The following is an 18,443-nucleotide window of genomic DNA, read 5'->3' on the forward strand; positions in this document are numbered from 1 at the left end:
CGGTGTCCCCCCACAGTCCAAAGACCTACTGGTTGACAGGTTAATTGATCGTTGTAAATTGTCCCATGATTAGGTGAGGGTTAAATCGGGATTGCTAGGTGGTACAGTTCAAAGATCCAGAAGCACCTACTCTGCGCTGTATCTCAGTGAAAAAGAGGAGGGAAGATAGGACTAAGAGAGGGTGGGAAAAATGGCAGAGACAGAAAGAAAGGACTGCAGTGAAAAAAGAAATGGGGTGGGTGGGTACAGGTTTGAGAGGTGCCAGTGGAGGAGAGGAGAGGAGGTGAAATGCTGGAGATGAGGAGGAGTAGGGGAGGAAGCTGATGATAGGAGCCAAAAGATAACATTGGCTGGGGGAAGAGGTTGCTGCTGAGGTGGAGAAATGGGGTCATATGCTGCTGTGGGTGAAAGATATTACTGATGGGGAGGAGAGGGAGTGAGTGAAGTGGAGGGGAAGAACTAGATGAGCAAGGCTGGAGGCAGATGATGTTGGAGAAACGGAGATGGGTGAGTTATGCTGGGGAAGAGGGAGTGACTGATGCTGGGGGGGGGTTAGAAGGGTGAGTGATGCTGAGAGGAAGAGTGGCTGAATGATGCCGGGGGGAGAGAGAGAAAGGCTGAGCAATGCTGGGGGGGGGGGGGGGAGAGAGAGAGGCTGAGCAATGCTGGGGGGAGAGGAGGGAAGGGGGTGAATTATGCTTTTGAGTACGAGGATGATGCTGGGGGAGTGACTAATGCTGGGGGAAGAGGGCTGAGCAATGCTAGAAGAGAGGAGCAGAGCAATGTTGAAGAAAGTTAGAAACTGAGCAATAATGGAGGGAGGGAAGGGCTGAGTGATGCCTGGAGTTGAGAAAGAGAGGGGGTGAGCGATGCTGGGGACAGAGGGGGCTGAGCGATGCTGGGGACAGAGGGGGCTGAGCGATGCTGGGGACAGAGGGGGCTGAGCGATGCTCGGGGCGGGGAGAGCAATACTGGGGGCAGGGGGGGTGTGAGCGATGCTGGGGGCGGGGGGGGGGGTGTGGTGAGCGATGCTGGGGACGGGGGGTGGTGAACGATGCTGGGGACGGGGAGTGGTGAACGATGCTGGCGACGGGGGTGGGTGAGCGACGCTGGGGACGGGGTGGTGGTGAGCGACGCTGGGGACGGGGGTGGGTGAGCGACGCTGGGGACGGGGAGTGGTGAACGATGCTGGCGACGGGGTGTGGTGAGCGATGCTGGGGTCGGGGAGTGGTGAACGACGCTGGGGACAGGGGTGGTGGTGAGCGACGCTGGGGACGGGGAGTGGTGAACGATGCTGGCGACGGGGGTGGGTGAGCGACGCTGGGGACGGGGTGGTGGTGAGCGACGCTGGGGACGGGGGTGGGTGAGCAACGCTGGGGACGGGGAGTGGTGAGTGATGCTGGGGACAGGGTGGTGGTGAGCGACGCTGGGGACGGGGTGGTGGTGAGCGACGCTGGGGACGGGGTGGTGGTGAGCGACGCTGGGGACGGGGTGGTGGTGAGCGATGCTGGCGACGGGGTGTGGTGAGCGATGCTGGGGACGGGGAGTGGTGAGTGATGCTGGCGACGGGGGTGGGTGAGCGATGCTGGGGACGGGGTGATGGTGAGCGACGCTGGGGACGGGGTGGTGGTGAGCGACGCTGGGGACGGGGGTGGGTGAGCGACGCTGGGGACGGGGTGGTGGTGAGCGACGCTGGGGACGGGGTGGTGGTGAGCGACGCTGGGGACGGGGTGTGGTGAGCAATGCTGGGGACGGGGAGTGGTGAGTGATGCTGGGGACAGGGTGGTGGTGAGCGATGCTGGGGACGGGGAGTGATGAGCGGACAGAGAGGGATCGCGGATGCAGGACATTCCACGATACGTCAACAAATCGATATTAGCGAAGGCAGGGTGAGACTACCGGCCACTCACCGATCCTGCTGACGACTCCCTCACCGACCAGTCACCCAAGTTTCAATCGATTCCACTCCACCTGCTTCCTAATGCACATCCGCCATCTTGTGAGGGCTCGGTCCCGTACGCAATTCCCTCCGGCGGATGAAAGACGAATGCGCAAAGGTTCCACATCCCGAGGCCGCTTCGAGCCAGCGCGAGGACTGATAACCGTGTGACACCCGGGCACTGGGCCACGGCCTTCCATTCAGTCAAGCCTTTCTTGTGGCTGCAGGTTTAAAGTTAACGCGACTTCTGACAGAAAGCGCGTTTTATTTTGTAAATCCAGATCTCTACTGTGAAGTTTAGACGGTTTTTTTTATCCCGAAGGCAGGTGGGATGTCTGCAGATGGGGAATGGAAAATAGTCAGCAAGAAGAAGGGGATGAAGAAAAGGAGAGGAGACGTCAAGGAGCGAAACATTGCACAGGGGGTCGAGAATCTGAGTGTGTCTGAAGGGGGGAGGATCCAGCGGAAGATAAGGGAAACAATGTAAGTTGCTTGGGTTTGTTCGCATCTGTGAGTTCTCGTGTGGCACTCACTTGCTGTGGTGTTATGGCTGGAGGAGACTGGAGAGTTTGTTACAGACACGAGAAAATCTGCAGATGCTGGAAATCCAAAGCAACGTACACAAAATGCTGGAGGAACTCAGCAGGTGGGGCAGCATCAATTGAAAAGACTAAACAGTCGACGTTTATCTTCATCAGGAGAGATGGTGACTGCTGATCATTTGCTCCTCAAGAAGGAAATATCGACAATAGGGAGATAGAGGGGGAATCACCCTGTGAGATTTGCGGGTGTAGATATGTAATTAATGACTGAGTGCATGAAATCCCAGTAATGCAACAGGGAACAGCAAAAGTAATAAAACTTCCACTTAAATTAGTCTCTAAAAAAACTAATCCGGATTATGAACATATTCAACACTTGAAGTAGAGCTGAATGAATCTTTGCTTTTAAAGCTCACCTTTTTGGGTGTTGCATTCTGAGGGTCACTCACCATTTTTTAACTATTTTCCTTGACGATTAAAAGACACAAAGGATTTACAGACATCTTTTTCTTACCAGTGTTTACCTGAATGCATTCCTTCTCCTGCCATACCCCAGCATACATTTGTTTTCAATTGTAGTTTTGCTGTTTATTTTAGAATATTTTGCACGTTTATCACTTAATTAATATTTTGCAGTTGACACCAAATGCATAGAAGTTTTATTTAGTTTTCAAAGTTCTTGTTTATTTTTAACATTTACTAATATAGACATGGAATCTTTCATCACTGGCTTTGCCTTTGAAGATGTTATGTCAATATAGCTAAATCTTCCTATGATTTGAAACTTTGTTTCAGAGAAGAGTTGCGGAGTTCAGAATTCTGGAGTGTTTGTCGTGGTGAGTTATAAGACTAATGATGTTTTTGAGAATTTCAGTCTGCTTCCATTTGGTCACTGTCACAATTTGTTTCAGAAACAGTTCAGAAAGTTACAAACAAATATCGCACAGCTCCCTTGGCAACATCATCAGGTCTGGGTGTTGGAGTTGCTGAATTCCTCGAGTACAAACATGATGATTTAGATCATTGTCAAACCACACTGGAATTTGTATGTTATGGAATTGGGAGCTTTTCCACTTCTGTTTCATCTCGCTATCAGTTGGCCCTGCTGTTCCTTCTGCTTGAAACGCTGCAGGTAAGATTGGTAAGGTGGCAAAGTGTGGAATTAACAGGAGAAAATGGGATTAGTGAATACATTTAAGGGTGGTCTATCTATAAATGTTTACATCTCTCTCTCTGGTGGTGCTGTCAGGGGATGATACAGAAGTTCTGTGTCTGCGATTTCTGGATTGGTTCGATGGACTCTTTCAGTCTTATGTTTCTGTATTCTGTATTTTTACCCGTTCTTGTTTTCATTTGTGCGATTTGGTTATTTTTTGCACATGGGGGAGGGTTAATGTTCCTGTTGCTATTTGCATGATTTGTAGTTTTTTTTGTGTGTGGGGGTTGATGGTTTTTTGTTAAACTGCTTCCTTTTTTTTCTTATTTTCGTGCCGTTTGCAGAAGACAAATTTCAGAGTTGTATGCTGTATACGTATTTTGATAATAAATGTACCTTGAACCACAGTTGCAGAATCAGTGCTTAAAACAGTCAAAACTATTGATTATTTTATATTTCATAAGATAGTTTTCTGCATTAATTACTCATAAAATGTATTCTGATCTTCATCTAAGTCACAATAATAGACAAATACAATCTGCCTAAAATAATAACACACAAAAAACTGTACTTTCCATGCCTTTATCTGATATGATCTGATCTTTATTGATTGCAGCAAACCATTCCCTTTTTTGTAGCTCATTTATTTCTATAGTACTGCCAACGTCTACTGCCCAGGAACAATTAGAGTTGATGAAGTGCATGTGAGTCACTGTCTTGAACTGATGATTCAAATTAAGTTACATTTATTCATCACATACATCAAATGCAAAATCCATAATTATTTTGATCGCTGACATGATATCACAAATGAAAAATTCCATGCAGTGCTAGGAAGGTTAACAGGCGATGCACAAGTCTCTGTGCACCGCAGGCAGTTCTGAGAAGTGACCACACATATGCAGTAAACAGAAGTTAAGGACATATAGAAAAACACTTCATAATGTGAAAAGTGAAGATCTTGACCATGTATTGAAAGAGTGATGCATCACCTGGTAGTGAACACATGCTCATAATGATATGCTGATCATGCAAAAAACAAAGGTCTTCCATGATGAACTGAAAATTGAAGGTAATTGTGAATATTCAGCAGGCTGGTTGCAGAGACTTAAGAAGAGATATGGCCTTTTTTAAAGATTTGTGGTGGTGATAAAGTGTCTGATGAGTTTGCCAAGATTGCCACTGATGAAAATCTAACACGCTGAATGGCTACATCAGTATGTACAGTTGCAAAAAAAAGTTTGTGAACCCTTTGTGATTACTTGGTTTTCTGCATTAATTACTCATAAAATGTGTTCTGATCGTCATCTAAGTCACAATAATAGACAAATACAATCTGCCTAAACTAATAACACACAAAAAACTGTACTTTCCATGCCTTTATTGAACACTTTGTTTAATCATTCGCAGTCCATGCTGGAATAAGTATGTGAACCCTTACGTTTAGTAACTGGTAGAACTTCCGTTAACAGGAATAACCACCATCGACGTTTCCTGTAGCTGCTGATTAGACTTGCACAATGGTGAGGAAGAATTTTAGACTGTTCCTCCACTCAAAGCTGTTTCAGTTCTTCAATATTTCTGCAATACCTTGCATGAACAGCCCTCTTCAGGTCATGCCACAGCATCTCAATTGGGTTAAGGTCTGGACTCTGACTTGGCCATTTCAAAACATAAATTTTCTTCTTTTTAAACCATTCTGTTGTTGATTTATTCTTGATTTTTGGATCATTGTCTTGTTGCATCATTAAACTTCTATTAAGCTTCAGGTGACAGACCACTATCCTGGCATTCAATTTTGAATTAATTGTTCCCTCAACGACTGCAAACCATCCAGGTCCTGAAGCAGCCCAAACCATGATGCTCCTTCCACCATGCTTCACAGTTGAGCTGAGGTTTTGGTGTTGGTGTGCAGTGCCTTTTTCCCTCCAAACATAGCAGTGTGCATTTCTGTCAGAAAGCTCAATGTTTGTCTCATCTGTCAACAGAACATTGTCCCAAAAGCATTGGAGAAAATCCAGGTGATCTTTGCGAACTTGAGACATGCAGCAATGTTATTTTTTTGGAAAACTGTGGTTTCCTCCATGGTGTCCTTCCATGAACACCATTCTTGTTCAGTGTTCTTCTTATAGTGGACACATGAGCAGAGACTTCATCAAGTTCTGGGGAAAGGAAGAGGATGGCATCAGTGATAGAGAACTCTACAGTTAGGGGGTCAGACAGGCGATTCTGTGGATACAGGAAAGAAACACTGATGGTAGTTTACCTCTCAGGTGCCAGGGTCCGGGATGTTCCTCATCGGGTCCACGATATCCTGAAGTGGGAAGGAGAACAGCTGGAGGTCGTGATACATAATGGTACCAATGACACAGGCAAAGGGAGGAGGTCCTGAAAGCAGATTACAGGGAGTTAGGAAGGAAGTTGAGAAGCAGGACCACAAAGGTAGTCATCTCGGGATTACTGCCTGTGCCACGTGACTGAGTATAAGAATAGAATGAGGTGGAAGATAAATGCGTGACTGAGGGATTGGAGCGGGGGCAGGGATTCAGATTTTTGGATCATTGGGACCTCTTGGGGCAGGTGTGACCTGTACAAAAAGAACGGGTTGCACTTGAATCCCAGGGGACCAATATCCTGGCGGGGAGGTTTGCTAAGGCTATTGGGGAGGGTTTAAACTAGGATTGCTGGAGGGGGTGGGAACCAAACTGAAGAGACGGAGGAAGAGGCAGTTGACTCACAAATAGAGAAAGCTTGTAGACAGTGCGAGAGGAAGGATAGTGATCACAATTCTATCTCCTTTACCATAGCATTGGAGAGGGTTAGGAACAGACAAGTTAGGAAAACGTTTAATTGGAGTAAGGGTAAATGTCAGGCTATTGGGTAGGAACTTGGAAGCATAAATTGGGAACAGATGTTCTCAGGGAAATGTACGAAAGAAATGTGGCGAATGTTCAGGGGATGTTTGCGTGGAGTTCTGCATATATGTTCCAATGAGAAAGGGACAGGATGGCAGGGTACAGGAACCGTGGTGTACAAAGGCTGTTGTAAACCTAGATAAGAAAAGAAGAGCTTATGAAAGGTTCAAAAAACTAGGTAATGATAGAGATCTAGAAAATTATAAGGCTAGCAGGAAGGAACTTAAGAATTAAATTAGGAGAGCTAGAAGGGACCATGAGAAGGCCTTGGCAGACAGGATTAAAGAAAACCCTAAGGCATTTTACAAGTTTGTGAAGAGCAAGAGGATAAGACATCAAAGGAAAGGACCAATCAGGTGTGACAGTGGAAAAGTGTGTATGGAGCCGGAGGAGATAGCAGAAGTACTTAATGAGTACTTTGCTTCAGTATTCACTATGGAAAAGGATCTTGGCGATTGTAGGGATGGCTTACAGTGGACTGAAATGCTTGAGCTTGTAGATATTAAGAAAGGATATGCTGGAGGTTTTGGAAAGCGTCAAGTTGGATAAATCACCGGGACCAGATGAGATGTACCTCAGGCTACTGTGGGACGCAAGGGAGGAGATTGCTGAGCCTCTGGTGATGATTTTTGCATCATCAATGGGGACAGGAGTACTTCCGGAGGATTGGAGGTTGCAGATGTTCCATTATTCAAGAAAGGGAGTAGAGATATCCCAGGAAATTATAGACCAGTGTGTCTTACTTCAGTGGTTGGTAATGTGGTGGAGAAGATCCTGAGAGGCAGGATTTATGAACATTTGGAGAGGCATAATATGATTAGGAATAATCAGCATGGCTTTGTCAAAGGCAGGTCGTGCCTTACGAGCCTGATTGAATTTCTTGAGAATGTGACTAAACACATTGATGAAGGTAGAGCAGTAGATGTAGTGTATATGGATTTCAACAAGGCATTTGACAAGGTACCCCATGCAAGGATTATTGAGAAAGTAAGGAGGCATGGGATCCAAAGAGACATTGCTTTGTGGATCCAGAACTGGCTTGCCTACAGAAGGCAAAGAGTGGTGGTAGACGGGTCATATTCTGCATGGAGGTTGGTGACCAGTGATATGCCTCAGGGATCTATTCTGGGACCCCTGCTCTTTGTGATTTTTATAAGTGACCTGGATGAGGAAGTGGAGGGATAGGTTAGTAAGTTTGCTGATGACACAAAGGTTGGGGGTGTTGTGGATAATGTGGAGGGCTGTCAGAGGTTACAATGGGACATTGATAGGATGCAAAACTGGAAGATGGAAGTGGCAGATGGAGTTCAACCCGGATAAGTGTGAGTTGGTTCACTTTGGTAGGTCAAATATGATGGCAGAATATAGTAAGACTCTTGGTAGTGTGGGGGATCAGAGGGATCTTGGTGTCCGAGTCCATTGGACACTCAAAGCTGCTGCGCAGGTTGATTCTGTGGTTAAGAAAGCATACGGTATACTGACCTTCATCAATCGTGGGATTGAGTTTAGGAGCCAAGAGGTAATGTTGCAGCTTTCTGGGACCCTGGTCAGACCCTGCTGTGCTCAGTTCTGGTTGCCTTACTCTAGGAAGGATGTGGAAATCATAGAACGGATGCAGAGGAGATTTACAAGGATGTTGCCTGGATTGGGGAGCATGCCATATGAGAATAGGTGGAGTGAATGCGGCCTTTTCTTGGAGCGATAGAGGATGAGAGGTGATCTGATAGAGGTGTATAAGATGATGAGAGGCATTGTGGATAGTCAGAGGCTTTTTCCCAGGGCTGGAATGGCTGGCATGAGAGGGTACAGTTTTGAGGTGCTTAGAAGTAGGTACAGAAGAGATTTCAGGGGTAAGTTTTTTACTCAGAGAGTGGTGAGTGCGTGGAATGGGCTGCCGGCGACAGTATGGAGGCAGATATGATAAGGTCTTATAAGAGACTCCTGGACAGGCACATGGAGCTCAGAAAAATAGAGGGCTATGGATAATCTTAGGTCATTTCTAAGATAAGGATATGTTTGGCACAGTTTTGTGGGTAGAAGGACCTGTATTGTGCTGTAGATTTTTATTTGTTTCTGCACGACTTCTGTTGGGTTCTTTTTCACCTCCTTCAGCATTGCACGTTGTGCTCTTGGTGTGATCTTTGCAGGATGACTACTGCAGAGAGTAGCAACAGTACTGAATTTCCTCATTTGTAGTCAATTTCTTTTACTGTGGACTGATGAACGCTCAGCTCTTTAGAATTGTTTTTGTAGCCTTTTCCAGCTTTATGCACCTCTACAATTCTTCTTTTAAGGTCCTCTGAAAGGATTGAGGCATGGTGCACGTAAACAGATCTTTCCTGAGAAGAGCAAGCTTTGTCAGTAACCTGACTTTGTGTGTCTTTTTTATAGTGTAAGATGCCTCTACAGCCCACACCTCCAATTTCATCTTACTGATTGGAGAACCGGACTCCAAATAGCTTTTGTAGAAGGCATTACCACAGAGGTTCACATACTTTTTTGAAACTAGACTGTGATTGTTTAAATGGTGTACTCAATATTGACACGAAGTACAATTGTGTGCTATTAATTTAGACAGATTATGTTTGTCTTTTATTGTAACCTAGGTGAAGATCAGACCACAGTTTATGAGTAATTAATGCAGAAAACCAGGTAACTGAGAAGGGTTCAGAAACTTTTTTCTTGCAGCAACTGTATGAGTGATGATCAACTGTAAGACAAAGACTCCTTACCTGTACTACTTAAATTTAGAGTCAGTAATGTTAGCAATTCCAAGCTATCTCATTATATATTCTGAAATCAAAATTCCAAAACACTTCTGGCCCCAAGCATTTCAGATAAGGCATACTCAACCTGCACTAAAGAATGCCTTTAAGAACATCCAATTTTGTGCTAAAACTTGCAAGCTCAGTTAGTGGGATAGAGTACATATTAAATACTGTTTCCAAATCAGTTCCATATGAAGATGATGGAGGACTGTAAAAGGCTTGGGACATCTTATTTTGTTCCAAGGTCAGATGTCGCTTTATTTTGAAATCCAGTATCTAATCCTGAAGTATTGATGGGAATAGCAAATAAGCCTTTACAGACACCTGGGGTTATGTCTAAAACCTTTATCTTTGGCATCAGTTGTGTAAATGCAGAGAGCCATCCTCTGATCTTCACCTCAGTTACATGACAGGCAGCAGTGGTCCACTTTGACTTTCTCGATCGCAGCATGGATGGTATCATAGAGAACTAGGGGAAGGTAGTCCAAAACTCTGATATCGCTGCAGCAGCATACTAGAATTTGAATCTCACCAATATTTTAAAATTTTTAAATTTATTTCCTTGTGTTCAATAGATCCCTCGATTTAGCTGCCTTCTGTTTGATCCATTATTTACAGAATGGGAGAAGAGGTTCCTGAAGGATTGTGGGCTAGTAGTGATCAAAGAAAATGAGGTGAGACTCACTGAAGCATGCATATTTCAGTTTCACACAGTGAAGCTGGACAAAAATGAAACAATTTGGCTTTTTAAGTGCAAAATACAATCCAGGGAACTAATTGCACTTCCTAATGTTGTACAAAATAAGTAATTTTGTTTTGTTACTAGAAACTTATTGGGAATTTTATTTTATAGGAAGGAAAGCGACACGTCGACCGACCAACTCTCTTCTACATGATTCACTGTGGAAAAGCTCTCTATAACAATCTTCTGTGGAAAAACTGGTCACCACAACAACTTGCCCAAACTACTCTCATTGGAAACAGTTTCAAAGGGATAGAGGAGAGGTACAGAGTCATTGCTCCTATTCAGCTTTCATGCTGGGAAGATGTCAGACAGGTCAGAATTTAGAAGTGGGAATAAATAGAAATTCAGGGAAAAATTCTGCTTTAAATTCACTGACATGGGTCATTGAAACAATGACAGTACAGTAGGTATTTCTGGGGATGAGGACTTTAAGTTGAAGGAAATGGTCTTTGCAAAGAGCATCAATGTTAAAGGGATGTACTTGAAATACAAATGAAAATATGGATTAAGAAAAGTTAAATAACATTTTTCAACAGGGGTGACACGGTGGCTTTGTGGTTAGCACAATGCTTTACAGTACAGGCAACCCAGGTTCAATTCCCACCGCTGCCTGTAAGGTGTTTGTATGTTCTCCCCTTGATTGCATGGGTTTCCTCTGGGTACTCTATTTTCCTCCCACAGTCTAAAGACATGCTGGTTGGTAGGTTAATTGGTCATTGTAAATTGTTCTGGGATTAGGCTTGGATTAAATCAGGGGATTGCTAGGTGATGTGGCTTAAAGTGCCAGAAAAACCTATTCTGCTTTGTATCTCAATAATAATAATAATAACAGATTTGTGGACTAAGCGATCATAAATGACTACTGAAGTTCATTTTATAGTCTCAAAGAGCTGTAAATGGATTTCTGGAACAAAAATGTTAAAGAAAGTAATGAAATGATTTGAGATCATCAAAAAAAATGTTGGATTTAATTTTTTGTTCGATATACTGCATGCAGATTGCCAGCCCGAGTACTGCAGAGGGACTACACGTACATCAACTACGTATCCTTCACTGATTTCATCGTGATTCAAAGCAAATTAGTGCCATTAAAACTCAATTGACTTTCATGTATAACCAGGATTAGTAATTAGAAATGAAGCCAGGTTCTAAACTTCCCAAATGAGTTGTTCTGCCAGGGAAATGGACTTCAATCACTCAGCACAACTTTTAAATTTCTAAATCAACATGTTAAAAATTTACACTGAGTCCCTAGAATTAGTAATAGTTAGTCTCACCCTTGAATCCCTAAATTTCTAGATAGATTAGGCTACTAGATGATAGCAATAGTTCTCCTCTAGAATTGCAAAAAGGTTACAGCTCAAGAGATCAATAGTCAGGCCACTGTCTAAGCTGATTCTAAGTAAGCACAATCCAACTATTCCAGCCTTGCATAGCTTGCATTATTCATTTTTTCAGATACTTAATCGGTTTTCTTTTGCACACTACGATTGAAACTGCCTCCATTACCAATGTTACAGCCTGACCAATGCTATATAAAGTCTCAGCATTACATCATTGTTCCTATAAGCTAGTTCTCTTGAAATGAATGTTAACATTGCATTTGTCTTCCTTGCCACCAACTCGACCTGCAAGACAATCTTTACAGAATCCTGCACAAGGACGCCTGAGTCCTTTTGTATCTTTGAATTTTGAATTTTCTCTGCATTTAGAAAAAAATTTATGACATTTTTTCTACCAAAGTGCATGACCATACACTTACCTACACTATATTCCATCTGCCACTTATTTGCCCATTCTCTTAATCTGCCTAAATCCTTCTGCAGAACCCCTACCTCCTCAACACTACCTGCCCTTCTACCTATCTTCATATTGTCTGCAAACTTGGCCATGAAGCCATCAATTCTGTCATTCAAATTATTGACATAAAACTTGAAAAGAAGTGGTCCCAACATAAACCTCTGCAGAACACCTCTGGTCACTGACAGAAAAGGCCCCCTTTATTCCCACTCTTTGCCTCCTGCTAGTCAGCCAATCTTCCATCCATGCTAGTATCATTCCTGTAACATGGGCTCTTGTAAGCACCCTCACGTGGTATCTTGTCAAAGGCCTTCTGAAAATCTAAGTAAACAACATCCACTGACTGTTTTGTCTATCCTGCTATCTATCTTCTTAAAGAGCTCCAGCAGATTTGTCAAGTAAGATTTCTCATTAAGGAAACATTGCTGACTATTGCCTGTTTTATCATGTGCTTCCAAGTACCCGATACCTCCATAAGATCATAAGAGAAAGGAGCAGAATTAGGCCATTTGGCCCATCAAATCTGCTCCACCACTCAATCATGGCTGATCCATTTTTCCCCCTCTTCAGCCCTGCTTTCCTGCCTTCTCCTGTAACCTTTGATGCCGTGTCCAATCACAAATGTGTCAACCTCTGCCTTAAATACACCCAACAAGACCCTTTGCCTTTCAGATTTTTGGATTTTCTCCCCATTTAGAAAATAGTCTGCACTTCTATTTCTACTACCAAAGTGCATGACCATGCATTTTCCAACATTGTATTTCATTTGACACTCCCTTGCGCATTCTCCTAATCTGTTCAAGTCCTTTTGCAGTCTACCTGTTTCCTCAACACTACCTTCACCAATCTTCGTATCATCTGTAAACTTGGCAAGAAAGCCAACCATTCCATCATCTAAATCATTGAAAGTACAGCATAAAAAGAAGTGGTTCCAACACCGGCCCCTGCTGAACACCACTATTCACTGGCAGCCAACCAGAAAAGAATCCTTTTATTCCCACTCACTGCCTCCTACCAATCAGCCAATACTCTAACCATGCCAGTAACTTTCCTGTAATGTCATGGGCACTTAACTTGGTAAGCAACCTCATATGTGGCACCTTGTCAAAGGCCTTCTGAAAGCCCAAATGTACAACATCCACTGCATCCTCTTTATCTATCCTATGTGTAATCTCCTCAGAGAATTCCAACACATTTGTTTAGGCAAGATTTTCCCTTAAGGAAACCATACTGACTTTATCCTATCTTGTCCTGTGTCACTAAGTACTCCAGAGCCTTATTCTTAACAATTGACTCCAACATTTTCCCAGTCACTAAGGTTAGGCTAACTGGTTTATAATTTCCTTTCTGCTGCCTTCCTCCTTTCTTAAAGAGTGGAGTGACATTTGCAATTTTCCAGTCCTCAGGCACCAGGCCAATGATTTTTGAAAGATCATTACTAATGCTTCCACAATCTCTACTGCTACCTCTTTCAGAACCTATGGGTGCAGTTCATCTGGTCCAAGTGACTTGAGTACCCTTGCGTTTTTCAGCTTTTTGAGCACCTCCAGCCTTGCAATAGTAACTGCACTCATTTTTCTTTGCTCACACCCATCAGCATCTGACACACTGCTAGTGATGCAAAATCTCATCCTTAATAATGGACTCCCAACATCTTCCCAACCACTGAAGTCAGGGTAACTGGCCTATAATTTCCTTTCTCTTGCCTGCCTCCCTTCTTAAAGAATGAAATGACATTTATAATTTTCCAGTCTTCCTGAACCATTCCAGAATCCAGTGATTCTTGAAAGATTATTACTGTTGCCTCCACAATCTCTTCAGTTACCTCTTTCAGAACCCTGGGGTGTAGTCCATCTGGTCTAGGTGACTTATCTAAGACCTTTCGGCTTCCCATGTACCTTCTTAGAAATTGTAGCTACAATCACTCTGTCCTTTGATACTCTTGAATTTCTGGCATTCCATTAGTGTTTTCCACAGTGAAAACTAATGCAGAATGCTTATTAAGTTTGTCTATTTCTTTGTTCCCCATTACTGTCTCTCCAATGTCAATTTGCAGGAGTCCAATATCCACTCTCGCCTCTCTTTTACTCTTTTTACGCATGTCTGAAAAAAACATGTGGCATCTTCTTTTATATTACTGTCTAGCTTATCTTCATATTTCATCTTTTCTGTGTCTTTTTTAATTGGCTTCTGTTAATTTTTAAAATGCTTCCCAATCCTCAAACTTCCCACTAATTTTTGCTATGTTATGTGCCCTCTCTTTTGCTTTTATGCTGTTTTTGACTTCCCTTGCCACCCACAGTTGCCTCTTCTCCCGTTTAGAATACATCTTCATCTTTGGGCTGTATCTATTCCTGTGCCTTATGAATTGCCCCCAGAAACTCCAACCATTGCTGTTCTGCCGTCATCCCTGCTAGTGCCAGCATAGAAAACATCTTCTTCATATCCCACTCTATCTAGGCTTTTCAACATTTGATAAGTTTCAATGAGATCCACCCTCATTCTTCTAAATTCCAATGAACACAAGCCCAAAGACTTCAATCACTCCTCATACGAACAGCTGTTCATTCTCAGAATCATTCTTGTGACCCTCCTCTGAGTCCTGTCTGATGTCAGCACATCCCTCCATAAATAAGAGGCCCAAAACTGCTCGCAATACTCCAAGTGAGGCCTCACAATTTATCTTAAGCTTCCTAATCAAATCAAGTTCATTACACAACACCCAATCTAGAATTGTCTTTGCCCTGGTAGGACCAATCACAAACTGCTCACCTTGTAGGTATTCTACAAATTTCTCTCTCTTGGGATCCAGCACCAATCTGATTTTCCCAATCTACCTGCATATTGAAATCCCCATGGCTGTCATAACATTGCCCTTTTTACATGCCTTTTCAACCTCCCATTGTAATTTGTATCCAACATCTGCAGTTTATTAACTCTACCCTCAAGGATTCTTCATCTTCCGATCCTATGTCACCTCTTTCTAAATGTTAGATTTAATTCTTTTTACCAACAGAACCACCCCATCTTTCTGTCTACCTGCCTGCTCCTTCAATACATAAATGCATAAGTTAGTTTATATACGTAGATTGTCCATAAAGGAACACTCGGCACAGTTGTGTCTGTATGTAAGGTGACTCTGACAGGAAATGATAACGTTGTGGTGTGGAGGGGTGGGTGAAGGTGCTGATCAGCCTTGTTCTTTGGGGAGAGTAACTGTTTTTGAGGCTGGTGGTCCTGGCATGGATGCTATGTAGCCTCCTCCCTGATGGGAGTGGAACAAACAACCCATGAATAGAGTCGGGATCAGAATCAGGTTTAATATCACTGGCGTATGTCATGAATTTTGTTAATTTTATGGCAGCAGTACAACAAAATACATGATAAATAAGTATGAGGAAAAATGAGTTACATTCAGTTTACATACATCTATTAAATTGTTAAGTTAAAATAAGTAGTGCAAAAAACAAAAAAATATAGTGAGTTCATGGGTTCAATGTCCATTTAGAAAGCAGATGGCAGAAGAGAGGAAGCTGTTCTTGAATCACTGAGTGTGTGCCTTCAAGCTCCTGTACCTCCTCCCCAACGGTAACAGTGTGAAGAGGGTGAACTCGGCCATTTCTCCTTGGAGCGACGGAGGATGAGAGGTGATCTGGTACAGGTGTATAAGATGATGAGAGGCATTGATCGTGTGGATAGTCAGAGGCTTTTTCCCAGGGCTGAAATAGCTGCCACAAGAGGGCACATGTTTATGGTGCTTGGGAGGACGCAGGTTTAAGTATAGGAAAGAAGTCAACAAAATAGAGAGAGTACAGAGAAGATTTACTAGAATGTTACCTGGGTTTCAGCACCTAAGTTACAGAGAAAGGTTATACAAGTTAGGTCTTTATTCTTTGAAGCGTAGAAGGTTGGGGGGGACTTGATAGAGGTATTTAAAATTATGAGGGGGATAGATAGAGCTGACGTGGATAGGCTTTTTCCATTGAGAGTAGGGGAGATTCAAACAAGAGGACATGAGTTGAGAATCTGAGGGCAAAAGTTTAGGAGTAACAAGAGGGGGAATTTCTTTACTCAAAGAGTGGTAGCTGTGTGGAACAAGCTTCCAGTAGAAGTGGTAGAGGCAAGTTTGATATTGTCATTTAAAGTCAAATTGGATAGGTATATGGACAGGAAAGGAATGGAGGGTTATGGGCTGAGTGCAGGTCGGTGGGACTAGGTGAGAGTAAGCGTTCAGCACGGACTAGAAGGGCCGAGATGGCCTGTTTCCGTGCTGTAATTGTTACATGGTTGTATGGTTTAAGCTGCTGGGGAGTAGTAGGTACAGAGGAGATGTCGGGGTAAATTTTTTACTCAGAGTGGTGAGTGCGTGGAATGGGCTGCCGACAACGGTGGTGGAGGCGGATACGATAGGGTCTTTAAAGAGACTTTTGGATAGGTACATGAAGCTTAGAAAAATAGAGGGCTATGGGTAAGCCTAGTAGTTTCTAAGGTAGGGACATATTTGACACAGCTTTGTGCGCCAAAGGGCCTGTATTGTGCTGTAGGTTTTCTATGTTTCTATGTTTTTAAGAGGGCTTGATGATGGACATCACCTTCATAAGGATCCTTCGTGATATTGCAGGCCTTAATTTATCCACTACCTTTCTGGATATACGTATGTTCTTGATGGCAGATAGGCTGATGCCTGAAAACTAGTTTTGAAGCATCTTTTGATGGTATTCTTATTTAATTGTTTTCACTACAACAAAGGTGGCTAATGTGAAGACATATTTTGGTAAAGAAAGTTGGTACCAAGAAAAATTACCAGTAGCAGACATGCAGGTCCAGTTTGAAGAAATATTTACCAATTATGTAAATACAATGTTATATTAAGTAACAACGGTACATTAATAGTCCTCCCTTGGTACAGTGGATTCTAGTTAATTGGGACACATCAGATCAGTACATTTTGGCCCAATTAGCCGAAGATTCATGGAAATAGATAAAAAGGTAAATTTTAAAAAGGACAAATTATCATTTAACTGAGTAACAAATTATGCATTTAAATGAAAAAGAACAAAGCAGAACATTACCAATACTACTATTGTATTAATAAAGCTGTGTAGTAATTCCTAATGTCTTTGACAGAAGAATTCATCCAGTGTACTCTGCTGTGTTCTTTTGATTGACTGTAAATGAACAAGATCAGCACTGACACCTATAACATAAATGGGTAATCTTCATTGTCATTGTAACATTCAAGATGATTGTTGATACCTTTATATTTTTCATAGTTCCTAACTTGCTGAAGTAATTAAATCATTTAATTTTCACTCCCTTTTCTGGCATCTCCAAGCCTGAACACTTGAAACCACATTAAGCAAAACAATTCTGAATTGTCTTACTACATGTTGAAAGACCCGAAGCACCCAGTGACCCCCGGTATACATCACTGATGATGTGTTCCAGCATATCCTAGGATGTATCCCAGAATCCCAAGTAAGCAGCTACGCTGATTAATTAATGACTCGATTAACCAGAATCCTTTGTACTATTCATGTCCAGTCAGAATGAATGATGTGGTAAGTATTTCAGAAGGTTGTGTTGGAATAAGTTTCATTGTGGAGAAATGGGGAGGTAGGAAGGCTACAGAACTAAAATTGCCACCAGTTATGGAATAGTTAAGAAATAAACATGTGGGTTATGACATCTTTATCTGCTTTAGTACTCTGGATATTTTATGGCATAATTAGATGAATTATTGAAGAACAAAGTTCCAGAGTGTTGAAGTTGGAGCAAGGCAGCAGAATAAACTTAGTGCTTTCAGAACAAACACTTTGGGACAGCTGGCCTCCTTTACTGCGGTGAAACCCAACAGTTCAGGGTTTGTGATGAAAAATCTCATTTATGGTTTGTATTTTCTTTTAAAAATGTATCACTACTTTGGAATCGATTTTTTTTCTTACCCTTAACCTTTTATAACAGATATTGGCAGTAACTGAAGAGACTGCCTTTCCCTATAGCGAAAGATACATGGATATATTTAATGATACCTCTATTCATCAATTTCCTAGAAGAAAGCTGGATTCAAAGCCTAAAGAATTCTGGGAGGGTGCAGCTGAACCAACATACCAGCAGTGTGAAGACTTGGAAATAATCCGGAATGGCTGAGAATGATTTTCAGTTTCAAATTTGGGAGATATAATACGAGTGAACTGCATTTCGTTGTCTGATCAGTGGAATTTAAATGGCCATGATTTGCATCTTTAGGAATTTCTATTCAGCCTGGCCTTTGCTCAGCAGGGGAGATTGAAAGAATGAATCTCATTTCTATGAGAAACAGGGAGATTAAATTGAGTGGCTAAGATCCTGCTCTACTACATTGTCACCTGCAACAAGATTGCCTGGCACAAGCAAGTCGGAAATCTGTTCAAACAGGTTTGTGTTCTCTGGAAAGTAAGTCTTCCTCATCTTTATGGTGAAAGTACTGTTTCTCAAATTTCACTGAGTACTGTTACCCAGTCTTTTCCCAGCTGATTCAATCAACTTGTCTGAACAATCTCCCACCACTGCCTTCCACAATTGTCAGTAGGTTGTGT

At 42.7% G+C, this 18,443-nt stretch overlaps 2 protein-coding genes across 4 annotated transcripts in view; one reads left to right on the plus strand and one right to left on the minus strand.

Moving 5' to 3' along the window:
* Nucleotides 1-2,031, minus strand: part of tfip11 (tuftelin interacting protein 11) — a 28,591-nt gene extending 26,560 nt beyond the window's left edge. Inside the window, exon 1 of one of the 2 annotated variants that reach the window (XM_073065732.1) lies at nt 1,911-2,031. The gene's annotated coding sequence lies outside the window, so the exon portion shown is untranslated. The remainder of the gene's footprint in view (nt 1-1,910) is intronic. The other variant, XM_073065733.1, reaches the window with a different exon arrangement.
* On the plus strand, nt 1,825-18,362 carry srrd (SRR1 domain containing). 2 transcript variants are annotated; one of them, XM_073065735.1, is made up of 7 exons: nt 1,825-1,889; nt 3,277-3,317; nt 3,393-3,613; nt 9,896-9,994; nt 10,174-10,325; nt 11,063-11,108; nt 17,830-18,362. In XM_073065735.1, the coding sequence occupies exons 1-7, from the start codon at nt 1,840-1,842 to the stop codon at nt 18,013-18,015; spliced, it is 795 nt and encodes a 264-aa protein (XP_072921836.1). In that variant the 5' UTR covers nt 1,825-1,839; the 3' UTR covers nt 18,016-18,362. The 2 variants fall into 2 exon arrangements, with proteins under 2 accessions (XP_072921836.1, XP_072921835.1); XM_073065734.1 differs by lacking the exon at nt 1,825-1,889 and adding an exon at nt 2,119-2,422.
* Nucleotides 18,363-18,443: the final 81 nt, after the last annotated feature.

This window comes from Hemitrygon akajei, chromosome 14 (assembly GCF_048418815.1).
Source record: "Hemitrygon akajei chromosome 14, sHemAka1.3, whole genome shotgun sequence".
NCBI classification, from domain to species: domain Eukaryota; kingdom Metazoa; phylum Chordata; class Chondrichthyes; order Myliobatiformes; family Dasyatidae; genus Hemitrygon; species Hemitrygon akajei.

Coding starts and splice junctions, on each gene's coding strand:
- srrd (XM_073065734.1), top strand. CDS start 2,271: ATGTCTGCAGATGGGGAATGGAAAATAGTCAGCAAGAAGAAGGGGATG. Junction 10,326..11,062: donor TTCAAAGGGATAGAGGAGAG/GTACAGAGTCAT, acceptor TACTGCATGCAG/ATTGCCAGCCCGAGTACTGC. Junction 11,109..17,829: donor ACTACACGTACATCAACTAC/GTATCCTTCACT, acceptor CTTTTATAACAG/ATATTGGCAGTAACTGAAGA.